General features: G+C 36.8%; 2 protein-coding genes across 3 annotated transcripts in view; one reads left to right on the forward strand and one right to left on the reverse strand.

The window, feature by feature from the left end:
- Positions 1 to 373: 373 nt before the first annotated feature.
- Positions 374 to 7560, forward strand: pfkfb3 (6-phosphofructo-2-kinase/fructose-2,6-biphosphatase 3). 2 transcript variants are annotated; one of them, XM_077709884.1, is made up of 14 exons: positions 375 to 655; positions 1228 to 1356; positions 2398 to 2494; positions 2569 to 2635; positions 2707 to 2781; positions 2861 to 2917; positions 3779 to 4204; positions 4278 to 4424; positions 4498 to 4602; positions 4670 to 4799; positions 4892 to 5019; positions 5282 to 5467; positions 5564 to 5586; positions 6661 to 7560. In XM_077709884.1, the coding sequence occupies exons 1-14, from the start codon at positions 400 to 402 to the stop codon at positions 6665 to 6667; spliced, it is 1833 nt and encodes a 610-aa protein (XP_077566010.1). In that variant the 5' UTR covers positions 375 to 399; the 3' UTR covers positions 6668 to 7560. The 2 variants fall into 2 exon arrangements, with proteins under 2 accessions (XP_077566011.1, XP_077566010.1); XM_077709885.1 differs by lacking the exon at positions 5564 to 5586 and having other exon boundaries at positions 374 to 655.
- A 14896-nt stretch (positions 7561 to 22456) lies between these two features.
- Positions 22457 to 26211, reverse strand: part of ano2b (anoctamin 2b) — a 56312-nt gene continuing 52557 nt past the window's right edge. The window contains exon 29 of the mRNA XM_077709402.1: positions 22457 to 22550. The gene's annotated coding sequence lies outside the window, so the exon portion shown is untranslated. The remainder of the gene's footprint in view (positions 22551 to 26211) is intronic.

The following is a 26211-nucleotide window of genomic DNA, read 5'->3' on the forward strand; positions in this document are numbered from 1 at the left end:
TTTTTTTTTTTTCAGAATTCCACCAGAAGGGACCAGGTTTCTGCCTATGAACAGATAGGCTCCGGCACCCACACATTTTTCGGTGCTGGGTGGCAGGGCCGAATCAAAAAACGTGGCGGTGCCTGAGCCTATCTGTTTACTTTGGGGGGGAGGGGTCGTAATTTGGATATTTTTTTGTATCTTGAGGCACTTATTTGCATATCAAAAGCTTTCATAAACTGAAAATTTCAAAAACCTAGAGGCATGACTCAATAGCAGTACTACTGCAGTTGCAACATTAAAAACTATACTAGGATTTATGTTAAGACCACCAGAAGAGGGCGCTTCTGGGCACTCCTGGATGACGCAGAGCTGTGAGTGTCGTCATTTCGGTCACGTTGCCCTCTCGTTAAAAAGCGGATGTACCGCGCAAACCGGCAGATTATCTGGACTCAACGTTCCTTATTAGTCACTCAACTAGTTCTTACTAGCAGCCCGTTTTTTGTGTTCATTTTACAGGCAATTTGGCTCTCTTTTGAGTCTCCTCTTTTCTCGTGCTTCCACTTATCGTCTGCGGCTTTGACAAGTCCTCAAGGAATGCCCAGAGAGCTGACCCAGAATAAGATCCAAAAGATCTGGGTTCCTACCAGGGATGATAAACCGGCACCCCGAAGAGGTAAAATACAAATATTTAACAACATGTCATCATTTCTGTATATATGACTCTTATTTTACTATGGAGCTGCACCACCATTGACACCACTACTAAACAAAATCATTTTTTTAATAGAAATATCTTCTCCTGTAGCATTTCTATACTACTTAAATGGAATTTTGCTTTGGTGCACTGGTGCACGGAATGTGAGGCACGCCTCCACCGGAGCGTGACTAGGCATGGACGGGGTCGCCATGGTAACCGCATTGCGCCGCAATCCAACATACGATGCTGCAAAAGACCTGACATTCATGGCTAACTTAGTCATACTTTGCACTTTAACCAAATGTGTACCAGTAGTATTATTTTTTTTGTATAAATGGCTACGCAACTTATTGGTGGCGTCCCAAATGAGGCGATAGTCAATTACTGGGCTTAATCTCCTTTTTCCGTTCATGTGGTTCTACTATTATGGACACAAGATTAGTGAGGTGGCAGCGCCGATGTTTGGCAGTACAGCGATTAAGTTGGCTTTGCAAGGCATAAAAAAGAAATGCTGAGTAACAGCGCTAATCATTTGGATTTCCTCGCAGTGGGCGGCACCCCTCACATGGCCAACCCCCCCACCGTCATCGTGATGGTGGGCCTGCCGGCTAGGGGCAAGACATACATGTCCAGGAAACTCACACGCTACCTCAACTGGATTGGAAAACCCACCAAAGGTACGCGGTAAATTCAGTTTGACGTTTGCCTGTATGTCACGTGTCAAAGTGGCGGTCTGGGGGCCAAATCTGGCCAGCCGCATCATTTTGTGTGGCCCGGGAAAGTCAATCATGAGTGCCGACTTTCTGTTTTAGGATGAATTTAAAATAAAAAGTATAGATGTATATTAACTTTCCTGATTTTCTCCCTTTTAAATCAAAAATTATCATTTTTAATCCATTTTTTCAGCTTTTTTTAGTTCAAAAATCATTTTGTAATATCTAAAAATATATTTAAAAAATCTAAAATAAACATTGTTTTAGATCTAAAAATAACGGAATATTCAGGGATTTTAATCCAGTTCTTTAAATCCATTTATATATAAAAAAAATCTAAATATTATATGTAAATAATAAAGTAAATCATGAGTGCCGACTTTCTGTTTTAGGATGAATTTAAAATAAAAAGTATAGATGTATATTAACTTTCCTGATTTTCTCCCTTTTAAATCAATTTTCATTTTTATTCTATTTTTTTCAGTTTTTTTAGTTCAAAAATCATTTTGTAATATCTAAAAATATATATAAAAAAAGCTAAAATAAACATTGTTTTAGATCTAAAAAAACTTGAATATTCAGCGATTTTAATCCAGTTCTTTTAATCCATTTATATAAAAAAAATCTAAATATTATATCTAAATAATAAAGTAAATCATGAGTGCCAACCTTTTCTTTTAGGATGAAATAAAAATAAAAAGCATAGATGTATATTAACTTTCCTGATTTTCCCCCTTTTAAATCAATAATTATCATTTTTTAAATCATTTTTTTCTGTTTTTAAATAATTTTGTAAAATCTAAAAATATTTTAAAAAAGCTAAAATAAACATTGTTTTAGATCTAAAAAAAACTGAATATTCAGCGATTTTAATCCAGTTCTTTTAATCCATTTATAAAAAAAAATCTAAATATTATATCAAAAATGGTCCGGCCCACGTGAAATCAATCTGACGTTAAAGCGGCCCGAGAACCAACCCGAATCTGACACCCATGCCGTACGCAGTCTTCAACGTGGGGGAGTACCGCAGGGAAGCGGTCAAGAACTACAGTTCCTATGATTTCTTCAAACCTGACAACGAGGCTGCTGTCAAGATCAGGGAGTAAGTATTCTTACGCGACATGTTCTATTATTGCGAATAGCACATTTTTAGACCAGCTCATTTCCCCTTTACAGACAATGTGCCTTAGCAGCCTTGAGGGATGTCAAGTCCTACTTGCAGGACGAGGGAGGCCAAGTTGCGGTGAGTTTTCCGATGACACGTGAATGCTTCCAAACGACAAAAACCAAACAAAGTCTTCGTGTCTCCCGCAGGTCTTCGACGCGACAAACACCACGAGGGACAGACGCAATCTGATCCTCCAGTTTGGCCGTGAGAACGCCTTCAGAGTATGTGTCCCTAAGTCGAACCGGTTTCGTTTGGGATTTAGCGTCAATGCAACGTTAAAATCCTTTCTTGTCTACCCAGATCTTTTTCATCGAGTCTGTCTGTGACGATCCAAGCGTCATTGCGTCAAACATCATGGTGAGTCCCGTGGCGGAAATTGGCTTGAATACAGTGGTACCTCTACTTAGGAAAGTATTTGGTTCCAGAATTTGCTTTGTAACTTGAATTTTTCATATATATAGCAGTATTTAAACCAGATATGGGCAAACTACGGCCCGTGGGCCACATCCGGTCCACTAGGCTTTTTAATCTGGCCCGCCGACGTTGTCCAAATAATGTTTTTTTTTCCAAGATGGCGCCGTCACGCGGACGCGTGGCAGTAGTTTGTCCACTCGTTTTTCATGTTTTACAGCCCCTCTATTTTTTAAAAAATAAATTTGAATATTTCTTAATACATTCCTTTTTACTTTACTTTGTACTTTATACTTTTTACTTTGTACTTTTTTTTTAATGATGAGTGATGAGTATGTTAATACTTTAGTCCTTTTTTTCTTTTTATGTTTCATATGTACTGTTAACGGATGCACTTTTTTATATGTATCATATCTTGTGCTAACCCGACCCATCTGTCACATTTTTAAAGTCAATGTGGCCCTCGGGCCCAAAAGTTTGTCCACCCCTATTCTAAACTCTTTAAAAATGATCAAAGTTTCCCAATGTTTTTGAAAGATGTGAGAAACACAAAAAATGACAAGAAAATTATGTATTTACATAATAAAATGAATGATAATTACGCAAAACTATTTTATATTCATACAGGTGCATGAGTCTAAATAAGAAGCTAATTTTACGCAACAGACAAAGCACATCTAACCTTCAAAATATGAATTTAAAACCACTTCTAGCCTTAACCAACTGCCTTTTCAGATACTATAATCAACTATATGTCTTGCAATTTCTTCCACTGTATGCAAAACAAGAGTTCTGACCTCCTTCCAGGAAGTTAAAGTGTCCTGTCCGGATTACAAAGACTGCAACAAGACAGATGCCATGTTGGATTTCCAAAACAGGATTGAATGTTACAAAGCTAGCTACCAACCTTTGGACCCTGATCAGCATGACAGGCAAATATTGGGGGGCTTCTCCCTGTCAACACCAACTCAATATTTGTATTTTTTGGTGGGTATAATCCGGTTTTGTCTGTTTTCTACCTACAGGGACCTCTCCTTCATCCAGGTGATCGACGTGGGTCGACGATTTCTGGTGAACCGCATCCAGGATCACACCCAGAGCAAGATTGTCTACTACCTGATGAACATCCACGTTCAACCTCGTACCATTTACCTGTGTCGACATGGAGAGACCATGGACAACCTGGAGGGTCGATTGGGCGGCGACGCTGGCCTCTCGCCGAGAGGCCGACAGGTCCGAAACGTTTAAAAAAACTTTGCTTTTTCGTAGAAGACGGGCATTAATTGTCATTTGGGCTCCCCTGTAGTTTTCCACTGCCTTGGCTGGCTTTGTCAAGGACCAGGAACTGAAAGATCTCAAGGTTTGGACTAGCCAATTGTGTTGTAGCATCCAGACGGCCGAACATCTCGGGGCGCCGTACGAGCAGTGGAAAGCCCTCAATGAAATTGACGCTGTAGGTTTCGTCTTCGCAGAAGGCTTGAAAGAACCTCTCCAAGCCCTAAAGTTCTGTTCTTACATTTTTTTAGGGCCTATGTGAGGACATGACATACGATGAGATTAAAGAGAAATTCCCAGAAGAGTTCGCCTTGAGAGATGAGGATAAATACTACTATCGCTACCCAGCCGGAGAGGTATGTCTCCAGATTTGACTTGACGACGATTAGAGATCGAGTCCGCTAAATATTGTGGCAACTACAGTCCTACCAGGATCTGGTCCAGAGGGTGGAACCGGTTATCATGGAGTTGGAGAGGCAAGAAAACGTGCTGGTCATCTGCCACCAAGCAGTAATGCGATGCCTGTTGGCTTACTTCTTGGATAAAAGTGCAGGTGGGTTGAACAAATGCTCCGCCATTGCTGAGATGGAAAAGTGGATGAGACAAGGCGGGTTGGAGAAAATGAACTCTGGTACTTTTTGACAGATGAGATGCCCTACTTGAAGTGTCCGCTTCATACAGTGTTGAAGCTCACCCCCATGGCATACGGGTGTAAAGTAGAGTCCGTGTCCTTTAACGTGGAGGCGGTAAACACTCACCGGGACAGACCGGAGGTGAGGCTTCTTCACGCACAATCCATTTCCGATATATCGGATTTCACAGTTTTATTTGCGCCTTGGTCTCTCGTTTCCGAGATTGAATCAATCCCAGGTTCGGATCTTCCCATGTGGAGTTTGCATGATTTTTCTCCGGGTACTCTGGTTTCCTCCTACATGGCAAAAACATGGTTGAACACTCTAAATTGTCCTTAGCTATGAGTGATTGGTTGTATCTTGAGGCCACAACAGGCTGAATGACTTCTGGATTCTATTCCAGGAAGTCAAGAGGGGTCCCGGCAGCTTGATCCGGAGGAATAGCGTGACTCCGCTAACCACCCCGGAGACAAATATCAAGAAACCTCGCATCGACGACTTGGACGAGGCCCCTGTCCACGAACTGCCCCGTTCTGTGGCTTCGTTGGCGCTCTGCGGGCCCTCGTGCGTGATGACCCTCAACAGCAAGGTGGGCGCCAGAGTTTGTCCATGGGCATTTTAGCTTGTGTTTTTTCTCATCCTGCCTTTTTCCCTGCAATGCCTTCTCCTGCTCTGCATCTTGCAGCACTGGCTGGGCAAAGTTGGCCTGTAAGTATTCACTATCATATTTCAGGGCTTGATTTTTACCCAGGTACTGCAATGAAGTGGGAGTTTAATATGTAAGAGAAAGAGTTTAATATCTAAGAGAAAGATTTTAATATCTAAGAGAAATAGTTTAATATCTAAGAGAAAGAGTTTAATATCCAAATACTGTTTAATACTGAAGTATTGTTTAATGTCGAAGTAGTTTAATATCGAAGTACTGTTTAATATCGAAGTACTGTTTAATATTGAAGTACTGTTTAATATCTAAGTACTGTTTAATATCGAAGTACTGTTTAATATCGAAGTACTGTTTAATATCCAAATACTGTTTAATATCAAAGTACTGTTTAATATCTAAGTACTGTTTAATATCTAAGTACTGTTTAATATCTAAGTACTGTTTAATATCGAAGTACAGTATAATATCGAAGTACTGTTTAATATTGAAGTACTGTTTAATATCTAAGTACTGTTTAATATCTAAGTACTGTTTAATATCGAAGTACTGTTTAATATCGAAGTACTGTTTAATATCGAAGTACAGTGAAATATCGAAGTACTGTTTAACATTGAAGTACTGTTTAATATCTAAGTACTGTTTAATATCTAAGTACTGTTTAATATCTAAGTATTGTTTAATATCGAAGTACTCTTTAATATCGAAGTAGTTTAATATGGAAGTACTGTTTACTAAGTACTGTTTACTATTGAAATACTGTTTAATATTGAAATACTGTTTAATATCTAAGTACTGTTTAATATCTAAGTACTGTTTAATATCTAAGTACTGTTTAATATCTAAGTACTGTTTAATATCTAAGTACTGTTTAGTATCTAAATACTGTTTAATATCTAAGTACTGTTTAATATCTAAGTACTGTTTAATATCTAAGTACTGTTGAAACCAGCTCTCAAAATTATATTCATGAGAGAGAGTTTAATATCTAAGTACTGTTTAACATCTAAGTAAATTTGACTAGCGACCAAATGTCCAGTCACGCATTATCTCGTATAGACGCTGACTTCTTTCATTGACTTGGGTGGTAATGTCCCCGGTGTATTTTTGTTTTTTGTCAGAACCTGAGGAGACACTGCTGACCCCTGGCATTTCACCCCCTACGGCGCAATGACTCCACACAATGAAAAAGATCTTCTGAAATCCGATGCAAGGATGACTTTTTCCACCCCTCTCCTTCTCACAATAGTGTGTGCCGTAATTCTTCCAAAAACGAGCAGGGTTATTTACATTTCTGTCTTCTGTATCTATCCAAAGATGTCACTACAAAGCAAATATCATCTCCACTTTTCATGCCTTCTTTTCAGCTATTTCTACTGAGACTTTCATTGGATTTGAATTATTGTACCCTTGGAATTGTTTGTGTTTTTGTCACCTATGACGACACCAGATTGTTGAACTGACTAATTTTGCACTGTCAATATGGATTTTTGTGTATTCATGTATTTTATTTGCTTGGAAACAAAATGCTACATTTTAACGGAGGAGGGAGTTCTTGCCGTAGAGTGCCTGTAGTTTTCACCTTTTCGCTAAAAAACATCACATATCATTGGAATAAGTCACTTTTTACTAAACATGCTAAATTCAACAGGGTCGATCTCAATTATTTGCTGTCGTTGTCCGCTGCGCACAATTTGAAGCACCAATTTTTTTCTGACAAAGCGTGCTGTTAATGTCTGTAAATAGGAGTGTTTGTACAGTGTGACCTTGGGAAGTATGAAAGGAAGTAATTCAAAGGTTTTTTTTTTTTGTAAAGGGGACAGGGTTGCTTCATAGAAAAGCTGCTGGTCACATGTTTCTTGCTATGTTAGTACTTACTTACTTGAAGTCTTACTTTTTCATGTAACATTTTATTTATTTTTATGTCCATTTTGAGACACGCCGAGGGTTAATATGCAGGAAGGAACAGTAAGTTGTACTTGATTTTGTATCTGCTGGACCAATAAAATGACTTAAGTGCACCATGTTTGTTGGCGTCATTACTGCGAATGTATTTTTATTGCACCTTTCCCATAAGCGCTCACATAGAGTCCACTATCACATCCGTTCACGCAAATTGGTGAGTCACCTTTCTTGATAAAGTGACTGGCATTCAGGTGCAGTAAAATTGTAATAAAAGCTTTTGGGAGTTTTCCTATTTATCTAGGGACCTAAAATTTTCTTGTTCTTGCACAATGGATTTCAGTTCTGATAATACTTTTGATTACCGTATTTTCACGACTATAAGGCGCACTTAAAAGTCTTAAATTTTCTCCAAAATAGACAGTGCACCTTATAATCCAGTGCGCCTTATATATGGAAAAAAACGGAAAACCAAAAACGAAAAACCACCACTGTTGGATATTAAAAAAACACAAACGCCTGAACTGAAATAATACTGTTAAATATGCAGATGCCATCTTAGTTTACAAAATCCTCCATCATATAGCTCCTCCCCCACTGCAAGATTTTATCCAAAAAAATCCAAAACATCAACAATGGCTGGCTCTAGAGGTGACTGTCTAGTCAGTGCTTCATACCTGGAAGTCAATAGCAATTACCGTATTTTCACAACTATAACTTAAGTCTTACATTTTCTCCAAAATAGACAGCGCGCCTTATAATACAGTGCGCCTTATATATGGAAAAAATGTCATTCATTGAGGGTGCGCCTTATAATGCGGTGCGCCTTATAGTCGTGAAAATACGGTACTTTCAGATTGTCTTTTTGTTTTTTTTGTCTGTCAGAAGTCAAGACTTTCAAAAAATTTATAGATGATTAAAGCTAGAGATGTTCCAATGGCATATATATTTATTTTTATTTTTTTTACATGTGTGTTGAGTATGTGTCACCTGATTTTATGGATCTGCTGATTCGGAGTCCAGGTTCAATACTTCTTAATGTCTCAATAAAGCAATGACAGTAAATCCAAACGTTTTTTTCTTCTTCCTGGAATTAGAAAAAAAGCATTATGAAAGAAAACAATGTTTCAGAGAAATAAGTTGTGTAGCACAAAATAAGGTTACAAACAAACTACATTGAAAACTTTTGTCCTCATCAATTAATATATTATTTTATTTGAAAAAAAGTCAAATATGATAAATCAGGGGCGGCCAGAGGTTAGCCCGCCGGCCTCACAGTTCTGGGGTCCTGGGTTTGAATCCAGGACAGTCCTCCCTGGGCCTGCATGGGTTTTGTTCAGGTACTCTGGTTTCCTCCCACATTGTAAAAAAACATGCATGTTAGACTGATTGGACACTCTAAATTGCCCCTAACTATGATTGGTTGTCCTAGTAGAGAAGCCACAACAGACTGTTTATAATTTCTTCCAAAAAAAATGTCCACAATTTTTGTTAAGAATTTCTCAATTGCTTTTATAAGTGATAGGCAATTCTACGGGTTGAGCCTTAGTGTTAAAAATAACATGTGAAATGACATCATAATGTGTGAATAACGTCATACAGGTGGCACTAGATCAGGGGTGTCAAACTCCCTTTGGTCTGCGGGCCGAATACACATTCATTTGAGATCAAGCGGGCCGGACCAGTAAACTCATTGCAAAATGACATAGAACTAACAATAAGCCCACTTTTTTCCTTTGTATTAGTCACTAATACTAATAATTAGTGCAAAGAATGAGTAAATTATCAAAATGTTTATTAACAGAATTGTCCTTTTATATTATGAACAAGAGAATAACGTAAGAACATAAATAAAGTATGTGCAATTTTAACAACACTTTTACACAGTTAAACATATATTCACATGTGTTGTACATACACTGCGACCCTAGCGGATAATTCAATAACTATAAATTTTAAAGAAAATTCATTTTTTTTATACAATGCAGCTTTCTTTCCCGGGCCGTACCAAACCACCAAACGGGTCGGGGCCGGCCCGCGGGCCGTATGTTTGACACCCCTGCACTAGATAATAAATGGCAGCCCACGGCAAACTATAAATTAAAACTGGGACTTATTATAACGGAAAATGTGTAAACGGGCAAAAGGCCAAGGGACCGAAAGACAATCATTCACTCCCAGTAGGTCCCTTATTGCGCCCTACGAGCTAACTCCATTAACTTTGTGAGACTTTCAGGACAACGATATAACAGATCGTAAGCTAATTACATGAAAGCAGCTCAGTCACCTTTGGACGCTTTGCACAAACGGACCAAAAAAGGGAGAAGAATGCCAACACGTCATACAACGACACGCGTGTCGGGTGACTCATCAAGACGGGCTTTTGTGCCTTTTGTGCGAGTGACATAACAGTGCACAGGAATGCCGTAAAAGGCTTTTATTTGCGGAGCGGCGTAATCGGGGATATTTAATCTGGTGTGCTCCATTCACCAAAGACTTAGCCGCTCCATTGACACGAAAATCTCTTCATCAATAGCCCACGCAAACAAAGGAAGAAAAATGTTGCGGTTTTGCACCAAGTGTGGACCGCGGTATACAAACATACAACATGGGCAGTCAACTGCATTAATATACCTTTGGAAAGCAAGTTTTTTTGGAAATTCCTTTTTTTCATATATTTTCATCTTTTTTAAAAATTAAAATGATAAAGTGAAGATTTTTTAAATGTTTTAATTATTGTTACTTCAACTTCTTGAAGTAACATGATGATTGTTTACTTTTGATTGAATATGTTTTTTTTTGTTTGTGGACTTATTGTATTTTGCTGTTTAATATACCTCCCTCCCATTTAATATACCCTGGTATATTAGACGACAGGGGTATATTAAATGGCAAACAAACAGGGATATTTAATCTGTGTTTTTTTCTGTTTGTGGACCTATTGTATTTTGCTGTTTAATATACCCCCCCCCCCCCCATTTAATATACCCTGGTCAATTAAACGGCAGGGGTATATTAAATGGCGCAAAAAAACAAAAATTATTGAATATACGGGTATATTAAACAGAAAAATATGGTAATTATATTTTTGTTATTTAGTATTAAATAGAAACATAATTTGTGAACTTAAATCTCCTAATATGGAGGCTATATTTTCTGTCTTGATCTTCACAATATCTTTTTTTTTAAAAGTGGTCTCCAATTATTATTTTTGGGGTCTAAATAACGTTATTTTCAACAAAATTTGCATTGAAAAATGCCCCTTCCTTCTTAATATGTGGCGGACAGAATGTTCATTAATATGTATTGTCCGTTTATTATAAAAAAAATCTAACTCAAATAAAACTAACGCAAACTCAATATTTGAATTTGAACTTGTGTAAAGTTGACAACAAAACAAACCAATGAGTAGTGTTGTGATAGGGGTGAAGTGGGGGAAAAAAACAAACAATGGAATTTGCAACTTGGGTATTTGTGTAAAGAATTTTGGAACGTGATGTTTCCTCAGGGCACCCAAAGTTCACCCATTGTGCCTCCGTTGTGGGTTTACACAAAAACGTCTTTTACATTCAACTTTACTGCAAGGTCGCATTTGAGCCAGAGGAAAAAAGCCCTGAAGTACATTTTCCAGGACTTTTTGTCTTTTATCGCTGAATGTACATGACCCTATCAAGTTTTTTTTCCCCCAAAAAAATCAACACATTAACAATGGCTGGCTCTAGAGGTGACTGTGTAGTTCCCTTCAAAAAGAGTGCTAAATTAGCCAAAGCACCTTCTCTGTCTGTGCTGCACAGTGACGGTCCATCAGGGCCTTCAAGGCCTTCTCTGCTGGCCTAAGAAATATCTAAATCATATATCATATTTTGTCCATCAATACTTATGAAATAATTCCAAATTGTCTGTTAGCATCCTTTCATTGCTTTACCCCCTGGTTGCACTGCTTCCAGGTGTGTGTTTTCATATTGAATCATTTAACCAATCATATTTCAGCCATTATTTGTTGCCAGGGTCAGAAATCTGCCTCAAGGCCTTCACAATCAGTTCTGCAGGCTCTACTGCATTAAACAAGCGCCGGTAAGACTGTTGCTTTAACCCAGTGGTCTCAAACCGGTTCAACTGATCCAGTGCCGACATTTTAACCATTCAGGTGTCTTTAAAATAAGTAGCACCTGACTCTAATTAACTGATTGCACTTGCAAAAGGTATCCTTGTTGAGTTGGAATGAAAACCTGTCACCACTGTGGCCCTTTGAGGACCGGTTTGAGACCACTGCAGTTTAACCAATCAGATTTCCAGTTCCGCGAAGTAGGGATTACCCTTCATAAATGCTTAATTTGAATTTAATTCAATTTTTTTAATTTTTTTACCCCCTGTATACAGTACACCATATAGAATATGGGTAGAGAGGGTGAAATTCATGTTATGACAAAAAAAACTGTAAAATATGTTGTTTCAATGTAATTGTATTTTTTTCCAAAAAAAATCTGTGAAGCTCCGAGTCCGCGGTAGCTGAACCGCAAAGTGGCGAGGGAACACTGTAGATAGAAATGTTCATTTGTATGTGCTGTCCCTTATTAAATATAGCAAAGTCAAACCCTGAAAGCCATCCAAAGCAGGGTTTTACATTGGCAGGGCTTATGTCAGAGGTTGGAGTGTCACCTGCTCATTCTGTGTGCAAACCCTTGCTGTAGACTTAGGAGCTTATGTAATAGCTCGCAAGAACACGGACAGCAGGAAGCCGTATTTTTTATAGTAAAAGTTCACTGGGCGGACAGAAAATGGCTGCGTCAGTGTGACAAGCTGAAGAGTTTCCTGTTGTGGCGCCTTGTTTCATTTTTGGAAGGAAATCGGTCACGTTTTGACATGAAAATGTCGGATGTGACCTTCATTTTTTTCAAAGAAATCCAATTTGCTCCTAAATGCTTGACATGGTTTTCAGTTTGAGCAAGTCATGATGTTAAGACACTATGTTGGGAATGTTCTACAGTTCTTGGGATTGCACATCTAATGATAAAATTTGGTAACTCAAAACATTTTTTAAACAAATTGGGGGTCGGCAACCTTCTTGATGAAGAGAGCCACAAACAATTCATATTTTTCAATGTTATTTCTTTGTGAGCCATACTACGAATTTAAAAGTAAAAATACATACATGTAAACGAGTGTCTTTTCAATTTTTGGGGGGTAATTTCAACACTTTTAATGTGTAAAAAAATGAATATTTTTAAAAGATTCTTATGCTGTTGCCAATCAAATGAGAGGATGCATTCCAGAAGAGTTTACAGCTAAAAAAAATGTAGATTAAAGCAGTTCTAGATGTAGTATCTCAGTTCTGTCACCAGCAGTTTCTATATTTTAGCTCACAAAAAGCCAGATGCACTCATCAAAGAAGCCACATGTGGCTCCCGAGCCATAGGTTCCCTACCCCTGTTTTAAACTCACACGAGACAAATATCACAAAGTGTCTAATAATATGTGGACCAAAACAATAATAACCATGGCCTCCATTCAACATGCATGTAAACTCAATGGCAACCATTTTGACAGAAAAAGCCATAAACAACTCAAATTTTCAAATGCTATCCCTTCAGAACCATACTCAGAATTTAGAAGTAAAATCACATAAAAATAGGATCTTTTTTTAGTCATTTTACCACCTTTAAAGTACCAAAAAAAGTCCTTTGTCAACATTGTTACACTGTTGCTAATCAATGAGTATCAATGAGAGAATGCATGCAAAAGAGTATGTTTTAAAAAATGATGAATACAGTGTTCCCTCGGTTATCGCGGTTAATGGGGACCGGGACCACCCGCGATAAGTGAATTTCCGCGAAGTAGGGATTTCCCTTCAAAAATGCTTAATTAGAATTTAATTAATTTAAAAAAAAAAAAAATTAAATTCTTTTTTAAAATATTTTGTTTTTAATTTTGTTTTTAATTTTTTACCCCCCCTGTATACAGTACACCATATAGAATACAGGTAGAGAGTGAAATTCATGTTATAACAAAAAAACTGGAAAAATATGTTGTTTCAATGTAATATTTGTACTTTTTTTTTCCCCAAAAAAATCCGCGAAACTCTGAGTCCGCGGTAGCTGAACTGCGAAGTAGCGAGGGAACACTGTAAAGGCGCCTATAATATGGCTGCTCTCTCACCAGCTGTTTCCATATTTTACCTCAGAGCCATCCAAAAAAAAGCCACATGTGGCTCCTGAGCCATAGTTCCCCTACCACTACATCTTTTAAGATACTTCATCGTGACGGCAATTCACGTAAAGTAGCAACCAACAGATTATGAGCAGCGTCGAGGTCAGGGAGTGCACATTGGCCTTGACCTAGTGGACGCCTGCGTGGGAATCTGCAGGCGCGTCCTATTTAATCTCCTAGTCTGTGTTGAGATAATCTGGGTTGAAAGCATCCTACGGTTTATGGGATCATTATACTAGGTTTGCGTGGAAAAATACTTGACTATGACTCACTTTTACTACTAGAACTTGAAGTATGAATGAGTCAGATAATCATGTGATATGAAGGCCACTTCGTTTTAGTTATTTTAAGGTAAAATGCGCCATCTCTTGGAAATCAAGGGAATATAAAATGATTAAATCTTCTTGTATCTTCTAATATTTGTTTATAAGTGTCACTGATGATGATATAAATGCAGGTATAAATTATTTGGATGTATATTGCAGTCAAGGAAAAAAAGGAGTGAATAAATACAATTAAAAAACGGATATATTTTAATTTAAATGGTTATAATTGTCATGGATTAGAATGGAACATTTTGTTCAAATTATGCATGCAGTGCTGTAGTTAGCCGATAGAAGGCAGAAAACGCGCATATAATATCAATATAGTGAAAGTATTGGAAGGTTTTGCCATTTACTAAAATTGTGGATATAATTTCAATTTGTCATTAATAAATTTAGTGGATAAAAAATTGAAACATACTTTTTAGTGACTTGTTTCTTCAGAAAAAGGATAAACGTTTTTTTCTGTAATTTTGCATTGCATTTTCTCCTATGCAGATTTTATATAAAAAATGTCATTTTATATCATTGATATTATATAATAAACATAGTAAAACTTAGTGAATTCTTCCTTGGGAATTGCACCGTTTCATTTGAACCATAAAGTCATAAAGCACTCCAACTAAAATTCCACAGACTAAAAAATAGAGAGCACGTCTGAACTTCATGAATCCCAGACATGATTTATAGCAAACTTCATCGCAAAAATAAATGTGTTTGAATTCCATTTTTCATTTATTGGACAAAAAAAAAACTGTACTGGACACTCTGTAAATACTTGAAACCTTTCCAAAAAGCCAAAGGAGGACTATCTTTACCTCACTAGGGAAGAACCCATTGGTTATTTTCAGTTTTTCTCACAGTAGGCTACTTTATCCAAAATTGGGAAGATTACCATCCCATATTAAAAAAAAATATATATATAAAAATACATATCAGGAATAGCGATGTCAGTTGAAAGAGTTCATCTGCTTTGTAAAATGGAATAAATCCACAAAGCTGGACTAGTGGGCAATAATATATCTACACCCCAATGACTATGTATGTGTAATCTTTGCGTGCAGCTATCTGAGCAGCGATTAACACTCATCTCTACTTCCTGTCGGATTAATAAGAACGTCGCGTGATCATCGTGGCGAGCGGATGTGACTAACGGAGGGACGGCGACCTTGTAGCTCGCCATCTACTTTGCCAGACACAGACATTTTATCCAATAATCGTCACCAGGCCTAAATCATTACTTGTCTGGCCAGCTTGGAGCTTTTAGATTTGGAGTACACGGCGAATGGAGATTTTGATTATTTTTATTACAACATTTTGGGAAGATTATGGGATATACCGGAAATATATTTAATGTTGGTTTGGGCAGGTGGAGAATTGTTTTTAACCTTTGGGGAAAACGGAGGTTTTATAATGTGTTTCCAAATGTTTGTGTTCAAGATAACTCTAGAATGGATAAAAGCATTATGATTTAAATTGATAAATAGATTATACTATGAAATGGAAGAGGCGAATACAGATGCTCCCCTACTTACGAACATTCAATTTAAGAACAAAATATACATAAGAACATGTCCGGAAATTGCATTTATGTCGAAAAATGTTTGTAAGTTCGAGTTTGTATTGCTCGTCTTTTTCCGAGTAGTGCTTCTTTCCGCCACTAATACCGACGCCTGGCGCTGTGAGAACTCAGCTCACCCAGCATCCATCTTTCCAGTGCGCAAAGAACCTTTTCATTTCTATCATTAAATATGTTATGCATCCATTATTCAATATGGTTGGTGAAAAGCGAAAGGGTTTTAGTGAGGGGGGTGCAAGGAAGAGGCAAACCATTTCATTTGAAACCAAAGTGGCAATAATAAAGAAGCTTGATGCGCATGAGAAAGTGGTGAGCGTTGCACGGGAATACAACTTGAATCATTCCAACGTCAGTACCATTTATAAACAGAAAGATGGACCAACAAGACCCAAATATTGAATGTTGCACAAAGGTTATAAATCAATTGAATGATGACATAAAGTGCTACCACATTTATGATGGAAAAAGAAGACAAAAACTGTGCAATCGTCATTAGAGAGCTTCTTTCGGCCAATTTCTCGTAAATCTCTCTCTCTCTCTTAAATGTATGTATACAGTAATGTATGTATTCTCTACATTTTATTAAATGTTTTTTTTTTCAGTCTAAACCAATGCTGGTTACTTATACAAACCTTAAACATACAAATGCACACTTACATAAACCTTCAATATACTTATATAGGCCTTAAACATGAATTATAATACAAAATATAGCACCAAATTAACTTCAATTTCAACCATTTCAATTTATGAACAAGTGCTCGGAACCTAACTTGTTTGTAAGTAGGGGAGCATCTGTAACATATTTTTCGGACTGAATTGTACCTGAATTATTATAAGTTACACCAGCCAAACAATGCACAATGAAGAGGAAAAAATATATACATTAGGAGTATAGATCGCATTTTGGGGAGAGCATTTTTTTTATAAATGGAGAAACCAAGAACAAACGTCAAAATAACAATAGTGAAATGGAGAACAACAGATTAAATAGGTATCCGTTTACATTTGCTTCTTATTGAAACGCAAGCAAATTCTTGCAAAATTTGTGAGCCCTAATCCAGTAATCTAATCTGCCGTTAGATCATCATTAAATTAAAACAAAAAACATCTTAGTTACGGTTACTATTTACTAAATCTGATCTTTAATGGAAAAACAAGCCAGAAGGCAAAAGCATAACTTGCAAAAAAATGGTCATGAGGAGAGCTTCTGATTTTTACTTGAATTACGTAACCATGAACTCATACACCGCCATTGACGGTGATAGACGTTCAATCCGTTTAACCATCAATTACAGTCAAAAGAGATAAAAAAAATGAAATAAAATTAAAACAATAACTTTTCTGAATAAAATTCAAAAAAAGTTTTAAATATTGACGTGATTTAAGGAATATCTGGTAATTATTACTCGAAATGAAAATGTTCTTTACAAGACATCTAAATTTCGTAAACCTCCACATAAGTAAACAACGAATGACCTTTGACCCCTGCGGGACAGCCCCAACTCATAGAGCCTCTTGCTCATATTTCAACTTTTGCATAATTCACATGATGTTCCAGCAAGTAAATGTGTTGTTTTTAGCCTTTTTTGGCACATTCGTCACTTAAGTTATACCGTATTTTCACGACTGTAAGGCGCACTTAAAAGTCTTCAATTTTCTCCAAAATAGACAGTGCGCCTTATAATTCAGTGCGCCTTATATATGGAGAAAACAGAAAACCAAAAACAAAAACCACCACTGTCGGATATTAAAAAAAACAAAAACGCCTGAACTGAAACAATACTGTTAAATATGCAGATGCAATCTTAGTTTTTTAAAATCTTCCATCATATAGCTCCTCCCCCACTGCAAGATTTTATACAAAAAAAATCCAAAACATCAACAATTTGTGGCTCTAGAGGTGACTGTGTAGTGAGTGCTTCATACCTGGAAGTCAATAGCAGTTACCCTATTTTCACGACTATAAGGCGCACTTTAAAGTCTGAAATTTTCTCCAAAATAGACAGTGCGCCTTATAATACAGTGCACCTTATATATGGAAAAAATGTCATTCATTGAGGGTGCGCCTTATAGTCGTGAAAATACGGTACTTTTTTTTCACTCAACATTAACTTTCAAGCTCCTTTCCAATGCTCCTCCCCCTTTTCTTTAGAATTTTCCCATGGGCCTCCAAGACCACTCAAGACCCTCTGAGGATCACTTACCAAATTTACATTTACTCAAACCACCGCGCCATGAACAGAATGGGAAAAACCTCGAAACCTAAAGCACTGAATCAAATTGCAGATAGATTATCTGTAGCCGGCAAAGAATTCCACACCATAAATAGACAACAACAAAAAACTGCGCTCCGATGGGAGCTTGATTTCCGTTCTAAACAAAATCATTTTTAAACTTGACGTCTGGGACCTGGCGATGGGAAGTTTTAGGCACACAGTTCATACTTTTCTGTCATTTTACGTCATGTTATTGTTATATTTAACACATTATTACACTGCGGTTGATCTCAGTATTTGTCAATCGGAGGTAGACTTCCTTGGTTCAGCCGCTTTAGCGAGCACGCAAGTACACGTAAGAGTGGAATGCTGAAAGGAAGTCAGTCAAAAAGTCAACCGGGCCAGGTTTTAACAAGTCTCTCACATGTTATTTATTTTGAAGAAATGTCCTAAAAACCTAAAAGGCAGCGAGAGAGAGAACTTGGAGGTGGGAAACAGTCCTTATTCTAAGCAATGGTCCTAAGCATGAAATGATTTTGGCATAATGACGTCAAGGGAAGCCACACAAATCATAGTCATCTATTATGTTGGCATTTCTATGCAGTTTTTGTGCCACTACTGTACACTGTTCAAGTGAGTTTTTACGATGCCAAAGGAATTGTTGTTCTCAGTTCAGGCTTTTCAAATTATGTTTGAGGCTGCCAGTCGATTTATGTACCGTCTTTTCACGACTATAAGGCGCACTTAAAAGTCTTAAATTTGCTCCAAAATAGACAGTGCACCTTATAATCCAGTGCGCCTTATATATGGAAAAAACAGAAAAACAAAAATGAAAAACCACCACTGTCAGATATTAAAAAACACAAACGCCTGAACTGAAACAATACTGTTAAATATGCAGATGCCATCTTAGTTTACCATATCTTCCATCATATAGCTCCTCCCCCACTGCAAGATTTTATACAAAAAAATCCAAAACATCAACAATGGCTGGCTCTAGAGGTGACTGTAAAGTAGTGAGTGCTTCATACCTGGAAGTCAATAGCAATTACCGTATTTTCACGACTATAAGGTGCACTTAAGTCTTACATTTTCTCCAAAATAGACAGTGCGCCTTATAATACAGTGCACCTTATAATACAGTGCGCCTTATAATACAGTGTGCCTTATAATACAGTGCACCTTATATATGGAGAAATGTCATTCATTGAGGGTGCGCCTTATAATCGTGAAAATACGATAATAGCTTTGTTTTTTTCCCTTTTAATAATAAGTGAATTCATGTGGAAAGTGATCTCTCTGTTTTAATGGTTTATTTACAACAAGCACCTCCTTAGCATCCCACACTGCTGCTAAAAATGAGTGTTGCAGGCTAAGATGCAAATCTACATGGACAGAAATGTTGAAATTTATTCTAAGAATGTTTGTCATGTTTGTTTTCCTCTCATACAAAAACAAAAATAATATTTTTCTCCCCCATTTTCAAATATTTTTGAAAAAGTTCCAGACAGCCACACGGGCCAAGCTAAAGAGCCGCATGCGGCTCCAGATGCCAGTGTATATACATAACACAATCTCTTCTATTAATGGATCCAAAGAACTGGATTAAAAGCCCTAAATATTCAGTTTTTATTGATCCAAACAAATTTATTTGAGCTTTTTTTTTAATATATATTTTTAGATTTTCCAAAATGATTTTTGAGCTAAAAACACAGAAAAAATGGACTAAAAAAATGACAATTATTGATTTAAAACGGGGAAAATCAGGAAATTTAATAAACATCTATACTCTTCATTTTAATTTGATCCTAAAACAGAAAGTCGGCACTCATGATAGATATAAACCAATGTTTTATTTCAGCTTTTTTTAAATGTATTTTTAGATTTTACTAAATAATTTTTGAACTAAAAACACAGAAAAAATGGACTAAAAAAATGACAATTATTGATTTAAAACGGGGAAAATCAGGAAATTTAATAAACATCTATACTCTTCATTTTAATTTGATCCTAAAACAGAAAGTCGGCACTCATGATTTACTTTACCGGGCCAAACAAAATGATGCGGTGGGCCTGATTTGGCCCCCGGGCCGCCACTTTGACACATGTGAGACATCATTTATTAAATTTGGGCCTTATAGTGCATCAAATAGGTATATCTAACAGCCTAGTTTAGTAGATATAGTAGGCAAAATATGGTAATTCATACTACCGACACACGATAAGCACGACAACTATCCGTCTGCTCTCCTCTTTTCAACAACTCTGTAAAAGAGGGAATTCCTCACACAGGACCACAAAAAAAATAAGCTTAGGAAAAGTATTTTTCAAAAGCACTAAAGCAAACAGTACCAATGGCTCAACTTGACAGTAAATGAGGCGCAAAGAAAACAGTGAAAAAGCACAAAAAAAAAACTCTATTTGTTATAACAGTTTCTCTTACATTGAGACGTTTTAAAAGTACACGGATTGATGATTGATGGGGCAATGCCAAAATAAACTGTCACCATGTCTTCAAGCCATAATAGTGCAGGTGCTTTGGCCTCCCCAAAGTCAAATCCGCTTCAAATTCAGGAGCCATACTGATACAAAGATGTCAATTATATCTAATTTGAGTACACCGTCTCAACTTGCCCGACATTGAGGTATAAATGCCAGGCACGCTATCATTTTGCACACAAGTCTTTTTGAACGTGCACTTCCGCTTAATACAGGGTGAACCAAAAAGATGTGTACCCATATTTTATTCCATAAAAAAATCCATTTTTTAATGAAATCTACAAACAATTGAGGAACTGAAAACTGCCATCACAGCAAAAATAAGAGCCATCCCGAAAGAGGAGTGTGTAAAACTGATTGACAACTCAGAAGAGTACAAGTTTGCTTGCAACAGAATGGTGGACATTTGGGAAAACATCTTGGGAAAGCTATAAATTGACTAAAAATTGACATAAATAGCCGAAACTCTGGTGATTGGTCGTCCATAAACTGACTAAAGTGTGGTTGTAATTTGAAATAAATAGCTTTTTAATAAAAATCAAAATAGACATTTTCATGGGTAGGCATCTTTTTGGGTCACCCTGTACAACACGGGCATTTAACATGTCCGAATTGCAGACCAGTAGGGACTCAAATGCCATTGCATAACATGGCGAAGCCACAGCCAATGCATCTGTTGGGGATTACCCGGCCCGTCCAAATAGATAGAAACAACCCGTCGGATCAAACATACTGTACCACTCACGGCTGACTCCGACACCCCTCCCTCCTCCCCTTCGCCGTTGCTGCTTCCTTATTGTTGAAAAGCTTTTATTTATTAGAGCACTTACTCTAGTGTTACATTCCTCTGACAATCCGAGAACTTTCCAAGGACTTATCAAAGCGCGCGATCTAACCCGCAAACTCTTTTCTAACATGCACCTTCCGTCTCGTCTTTTTGGCAGACAAACAAAGAGAGAATAAAAACAAATGTCCCCTTCTTTTTGTAGTAAAAGCGACGGCGCAAGCTTGAATTCTATAATTTTCTCTCCAATTATTTGTTGGCTTTCGTCCTTCCTTTTGCGACCTGGTTTTATGTGTCAAGGGCGAGCGGTGATCCGTGAAAGCGGGAATCGGACCTAGATACTAGTCAAAGCCATGTCCTGTTTGGTCTCGTCTTTCTTTTCTACTGCGAAAACCTTGGTTTGGCCTACTTCCCCAGGCGATGGATCACTTTCGTGTTCTTTTACGAATGCGTTCCACTCAAAATGTGGCATCTCAGATTGGAGTAGAATTTGGAGTAACGTTAGACAGAAACTGTATAATAATTAGGAAGTGTGCTGTTGTGAATTGGAAAATAATAATCCACAGTTATTTGACTATGCAGGGTTATCGAACTTTTTAATTTTTTTTAAAAATTGGATTTGGTAATTTCAATCATTCAGCAATTTCAGAAGAAAAGTAAGAAAATAGACAATACATGATAGACACTTTAGTGGACAGGTGTGAAAGTCGCGGTCCGGGGACCAAATCTGGCCCTCTGCATCATTTTGTGTGGCCCGGGAAAGTAAATCATGAGTGCTGACTTTCTGTTTTAGGATCAAATTCAAATGAAGAGTAAAGATGTATATTATATTTCCAGATTTTTTCCCTTTTAAATCAATAATTAGCTTTTTTTTAGTCATTTTTTCTGTGTTTTTAGTTCAAAAATCATTTAATAAAATCTAAAAATATATTTTAAAAAAGCTGAAATAAAACATTGGTTTATATCTATAAAAAAATGAATATTCAGGGCATTTAATCCAGTTTTTTTACTCCATGTGATAAAAAAATCTAAATATTATATCTAAAATAGACCGGCCCACATAAAATCGAGTTGATGTTAAATGCGGCCCGCAAACCAACCCGAGTCTGACACCCCTTCTTTAATGCATTTCTATTTGATTTTAATATTTTTTGAAGTTGAATGATCCACTTTCTTCCTCCCAGGATTCAGAGGGACAATACCGTGACCGTCCTTTTTTATCAACTAATCACTGTTGACTACCGTATTTTCTGACATATAAGCCGTATTTATCACCAAAAAATGCTGATTTTGATGCACAAAACTGACAGATAAAACGCCATAATGCAAGACAATGCGGGCAATATGGTCATTTAAAAAAATAGACCATATTTTTTGCATAAAACGGGAAAAAAATATCACTTACTCGTGCCTGCCATTGGTCGCTCAGGAAGGATGACATAGTAGACACACATCCCGGTTGTACTGGTCACATGACTTCCTTTTTGAATTGGTCCACCTGAAGGCAATCCAGAAAACAATCCTTTCAATGAATATGGTATCTCAGAAATAGCACTTGTGATGATTTTTTTTAAGATTATTCCTTCAAAGTAAGACATTTGTACTCCCTATTAAAACCATGAATATGGAGGTGAAAATTGGGAATTAGGGGATAATAATCTAAAGTATTTAATGTCCAATACATTGAATCCAAATGGATCGGCATCTGTGAGAGGTAAAGACTTAATGAGAATGATGAAATTATAGAAAATGAGTGTGAATTACGCTCTGAACCACAGGAAGTATTTTCCAGACTAAAACAGGAAGCATACTCATTAAAACGGCAAAGTTATGACAACAAGGCTCGAGCTGTGTAAATTTACTTGCAGCTACTTGTCGTCATTAACCGACTAGTTTGACAAAACCGAGAGAGGCGGACTACAGGGAAAGCCCTCTTTTCACCTCGCTGTAGTCACGTGATTTGTTCAGAGGTAAAATGCACACCCTATGGCATAGGTGTCAAAGTGGCGGCCCGGGGGCCAAATCTGGCCCGCCGCACCATTTTGTGTGGCCCGGGAAAATAAATCATGAGTGCGGACTTTCTGTTTTAGGATCAAATAAAAATGAAGATTATAGATGTATGATAATTTCCTGATTTTCTCCCTTTTAAATCAATAATTGTCATTTTTAATCCATTTTTTCTGTGTTTTTAGTTCACAGGTGTCCAAGTGGCGGCCCGGGGGCCAAATCTGGCCCGCCGCATCATTTTGTGTGGCCCGGGAAAATAAATCATGAGTGCGGACTTTCTGTTTTAGGATCAAATTAAAATGAAGATTATAGATGTATGATAATTTCCTGATTTTCTCCCTTTTAAATCAATAATTGTCATTTTTAATCCATTTTTTCTGTGTTTTTAGTTCACAGGTGTCCAAGTGGCAGCCCGGGGGCCAAATCTGGCCTGCTGCATCATTTTTTGTGGCCCGGGAAAGTAAATCATGAGTGCGGACTTTCTGTTTTAGGATCAAATCCAAATAAAGAGTATAGATGTATAATACATTTCCTGATTTCCCCTTTTTAAATCAATAATTGTAATTTTTGATCTATTTTTTTCAGTTTTTAGTTGAAAAATCATTTTGTAAAATCTAAAAATATATAAAAAAAGCTAAAGTAAACATTGTTTTAGTTTTCTATAATAAAAACTGAATATTCAGGAATTTTAATCCAGTTCTTTTAATCCATTTATAAAAAAAAAATCTAAATATTATATTTAAAATGGTCCAGCCCACATAAAATCGAGTTGGCGTTAATGCGGCCCGCGAACCAACCCGAGTCTGACACCCTTGCCCTATGGGGTTTAGGTCTGATGAAAAGCTCTCGCCGAGGGTTGTCAAAATTTTTGTTCCACTTTCGTTTTCAAAAGTGGGTCAAAGAAAGGGAAACACCGTTTCAAAGTTGCACCGACATGCATTTTTCATAGAGAACACATCCATTTAATTTTGACCGAATAATTGATAGCAAATATGCATTATGCACGCCGTTAATCATCCTTGCAAAGGCAATCCAAGCACACTTTTGTCCAAACGTCATCATGGAAGAGAATAAAAAAGTGACGTAACAAAATTCATACATAATATCTTGTTTCTAGTTCCCATTTGAAATCTCACGTGCAAGAGTGCTTTACTTGAAAAATTGAAAAGGCTTTATTAAGGCGAAGTTCTGCTTGAAAAGGTCATTAAAATGGATGCATTGATTACGATGAATTGCTTTGCTTTGCTTACCGAAGTTACATGCAAACGTAAAGGTGGAATGCTGTTGAAAATTCTGAAAATGTCATGCTTTTATCTCCCTGGAAGAAGGGGATTATAAATAATGCAGTGTTCTGCTCTGATAATCATCGACACTTTTCTGTGGGAAGAGTTTTGCTCCGTGTTCTTCTTGAAATATATATATAAATATAGAGAAAAAGGGGATTTAAATGTGATAGTTATGAACTACGGGTGGTACGATTAAGTTTTGTTAATACCTAATATATTAAATTAAATGTTTTTATTGACATTATACAAGTATAATGATATTTAAAGCTTTATAACAAGGGTGTCAGACTTTGGGTTGGTTCATGGGCTGCTTTAACGTCAACTTGTTTTCATGTGGGTCGGATCATTTTAGATATAATATTTGGATTTTTTTTTAAATTTATAAATGGATTAAAAGAACTGGATTAAAAACCCGGAATATTCCATTTTTTATAGATCTAAAACAATGTTTATTTGAGCTGTTTTTTATAAATATATTTAGATTTTACAAAAAAAAACTTGAACTAAAAACAGAAAAAATGATTAAAAAATTACAATTATTGATTTAAAAGGGGTAAAATAAAAAAATGTAATATACATCTATACTTTTTATTTTAATTTGATCCTAAAACAGAAAGTCCACATTATTGATTGACTTTCTCGGGCCACACAAAATGATGCGGCGGACCGGATTTGGCCCCCGGGCCGCCACTTTGACACCATGCTTTATAGTATTCATAATGGTGTTTAAATTGGACATCTAGCGCCATTAATGGCAGCAAGTAAGTTAACTTTTTGGGTCAAAAAAAATAAAAAAGATCTAGTTGTCAATAATACGGCTCCCCAGACAAGTTTGACACCCCTGATATTGGTACTTAATTATCTACGACATAATGCAGTGACGTAAACAGTGTCCGAATCAATTTAACTTCTTAATGGCTTCAATAAGAGTGTGTTTGCTGTTCAGTGGCTGCTATTGTTCGATGATGCCAGCATGAACAAAGATGCTTTGGCATCATGTTTAAAAGAACAAACAATTTTCACCTGTTGTGTGCACGAGTTCTTAGAAACAAATCGACAATTTTTCCCTCAGTACTTCGTTTATCTTTAACCAAAACAAGGGACTAAAGATATAAATTAGCATTCATTAACATGAATATACCGTATTTTCACGACTATAAGGCGCACCGCATTATAAGGCGCACCCACAATGAATGACATTTTTTCCATATATAAGGCGTACTGTATTATAAAGCGCACTGTATTATAAGGTGCACTGTATTATAAGGTGCACTGTATTATAAGGCGCACTGTCTATTTTGGAGAAAATGTAAGACTTTTAAGTGTGCCTTATAGTGGTGAAAATACGTTAATTGCTATTGACTTCCAGGTATGAAGCATTCACTACACAGTCACCTCTAGAGCCAGCCATTGTTGATGTTTTTGATTATTTTGTATAAAATCTTGCAGTAGAGGAGGAGCTATATGATGGAAGATGTTGTAAACTAAGATGGCATCTGCATATTTAACAGTATTGTTTCAGTTCAGGCGTTTGTGTTTTTTAATATCCGACAGTGGTGGTTTCTCGTTTTTGGTTTTCTGTTTTTTCCATATATAAGGCGCACTGGATTATAAGGCGCACTGTCTATTTTGGAGAAAATTTAAGACTTTTAAGTGTGCCTTATAGTCGTGAAAATACGGTAGATATGTTCATTAAAAAGTGGTCTCTTATCAAATAAATCCAACTCAAACTATAGTTCAATTTTAGTTGCAGCAAAATAACACAATGGCCAAAATGGTAAAAATACTTCCAAATCATTTTTGCCACTTTTTTGTCTGTAACTCTCTGAGTCATAGTTTCATCTCTCAGCTGACTTGTCTTTTCTT

The sequence above is a fragment of the Stigmatopora nigra genome, chromosome 23, assembly GCF_051989575.1.
Source record: "Stigmatopora nigra isolate UIUO_SnigA chromosome 23, RoL_Snig_1.1, whole genome shotgun sequence".
NCBI lineage: Eukaryota > Metazoa > Chordata > Actinopteri > Syngnathiformes > Syngnathidae > Stigmatopora > Stigmatopora nigra.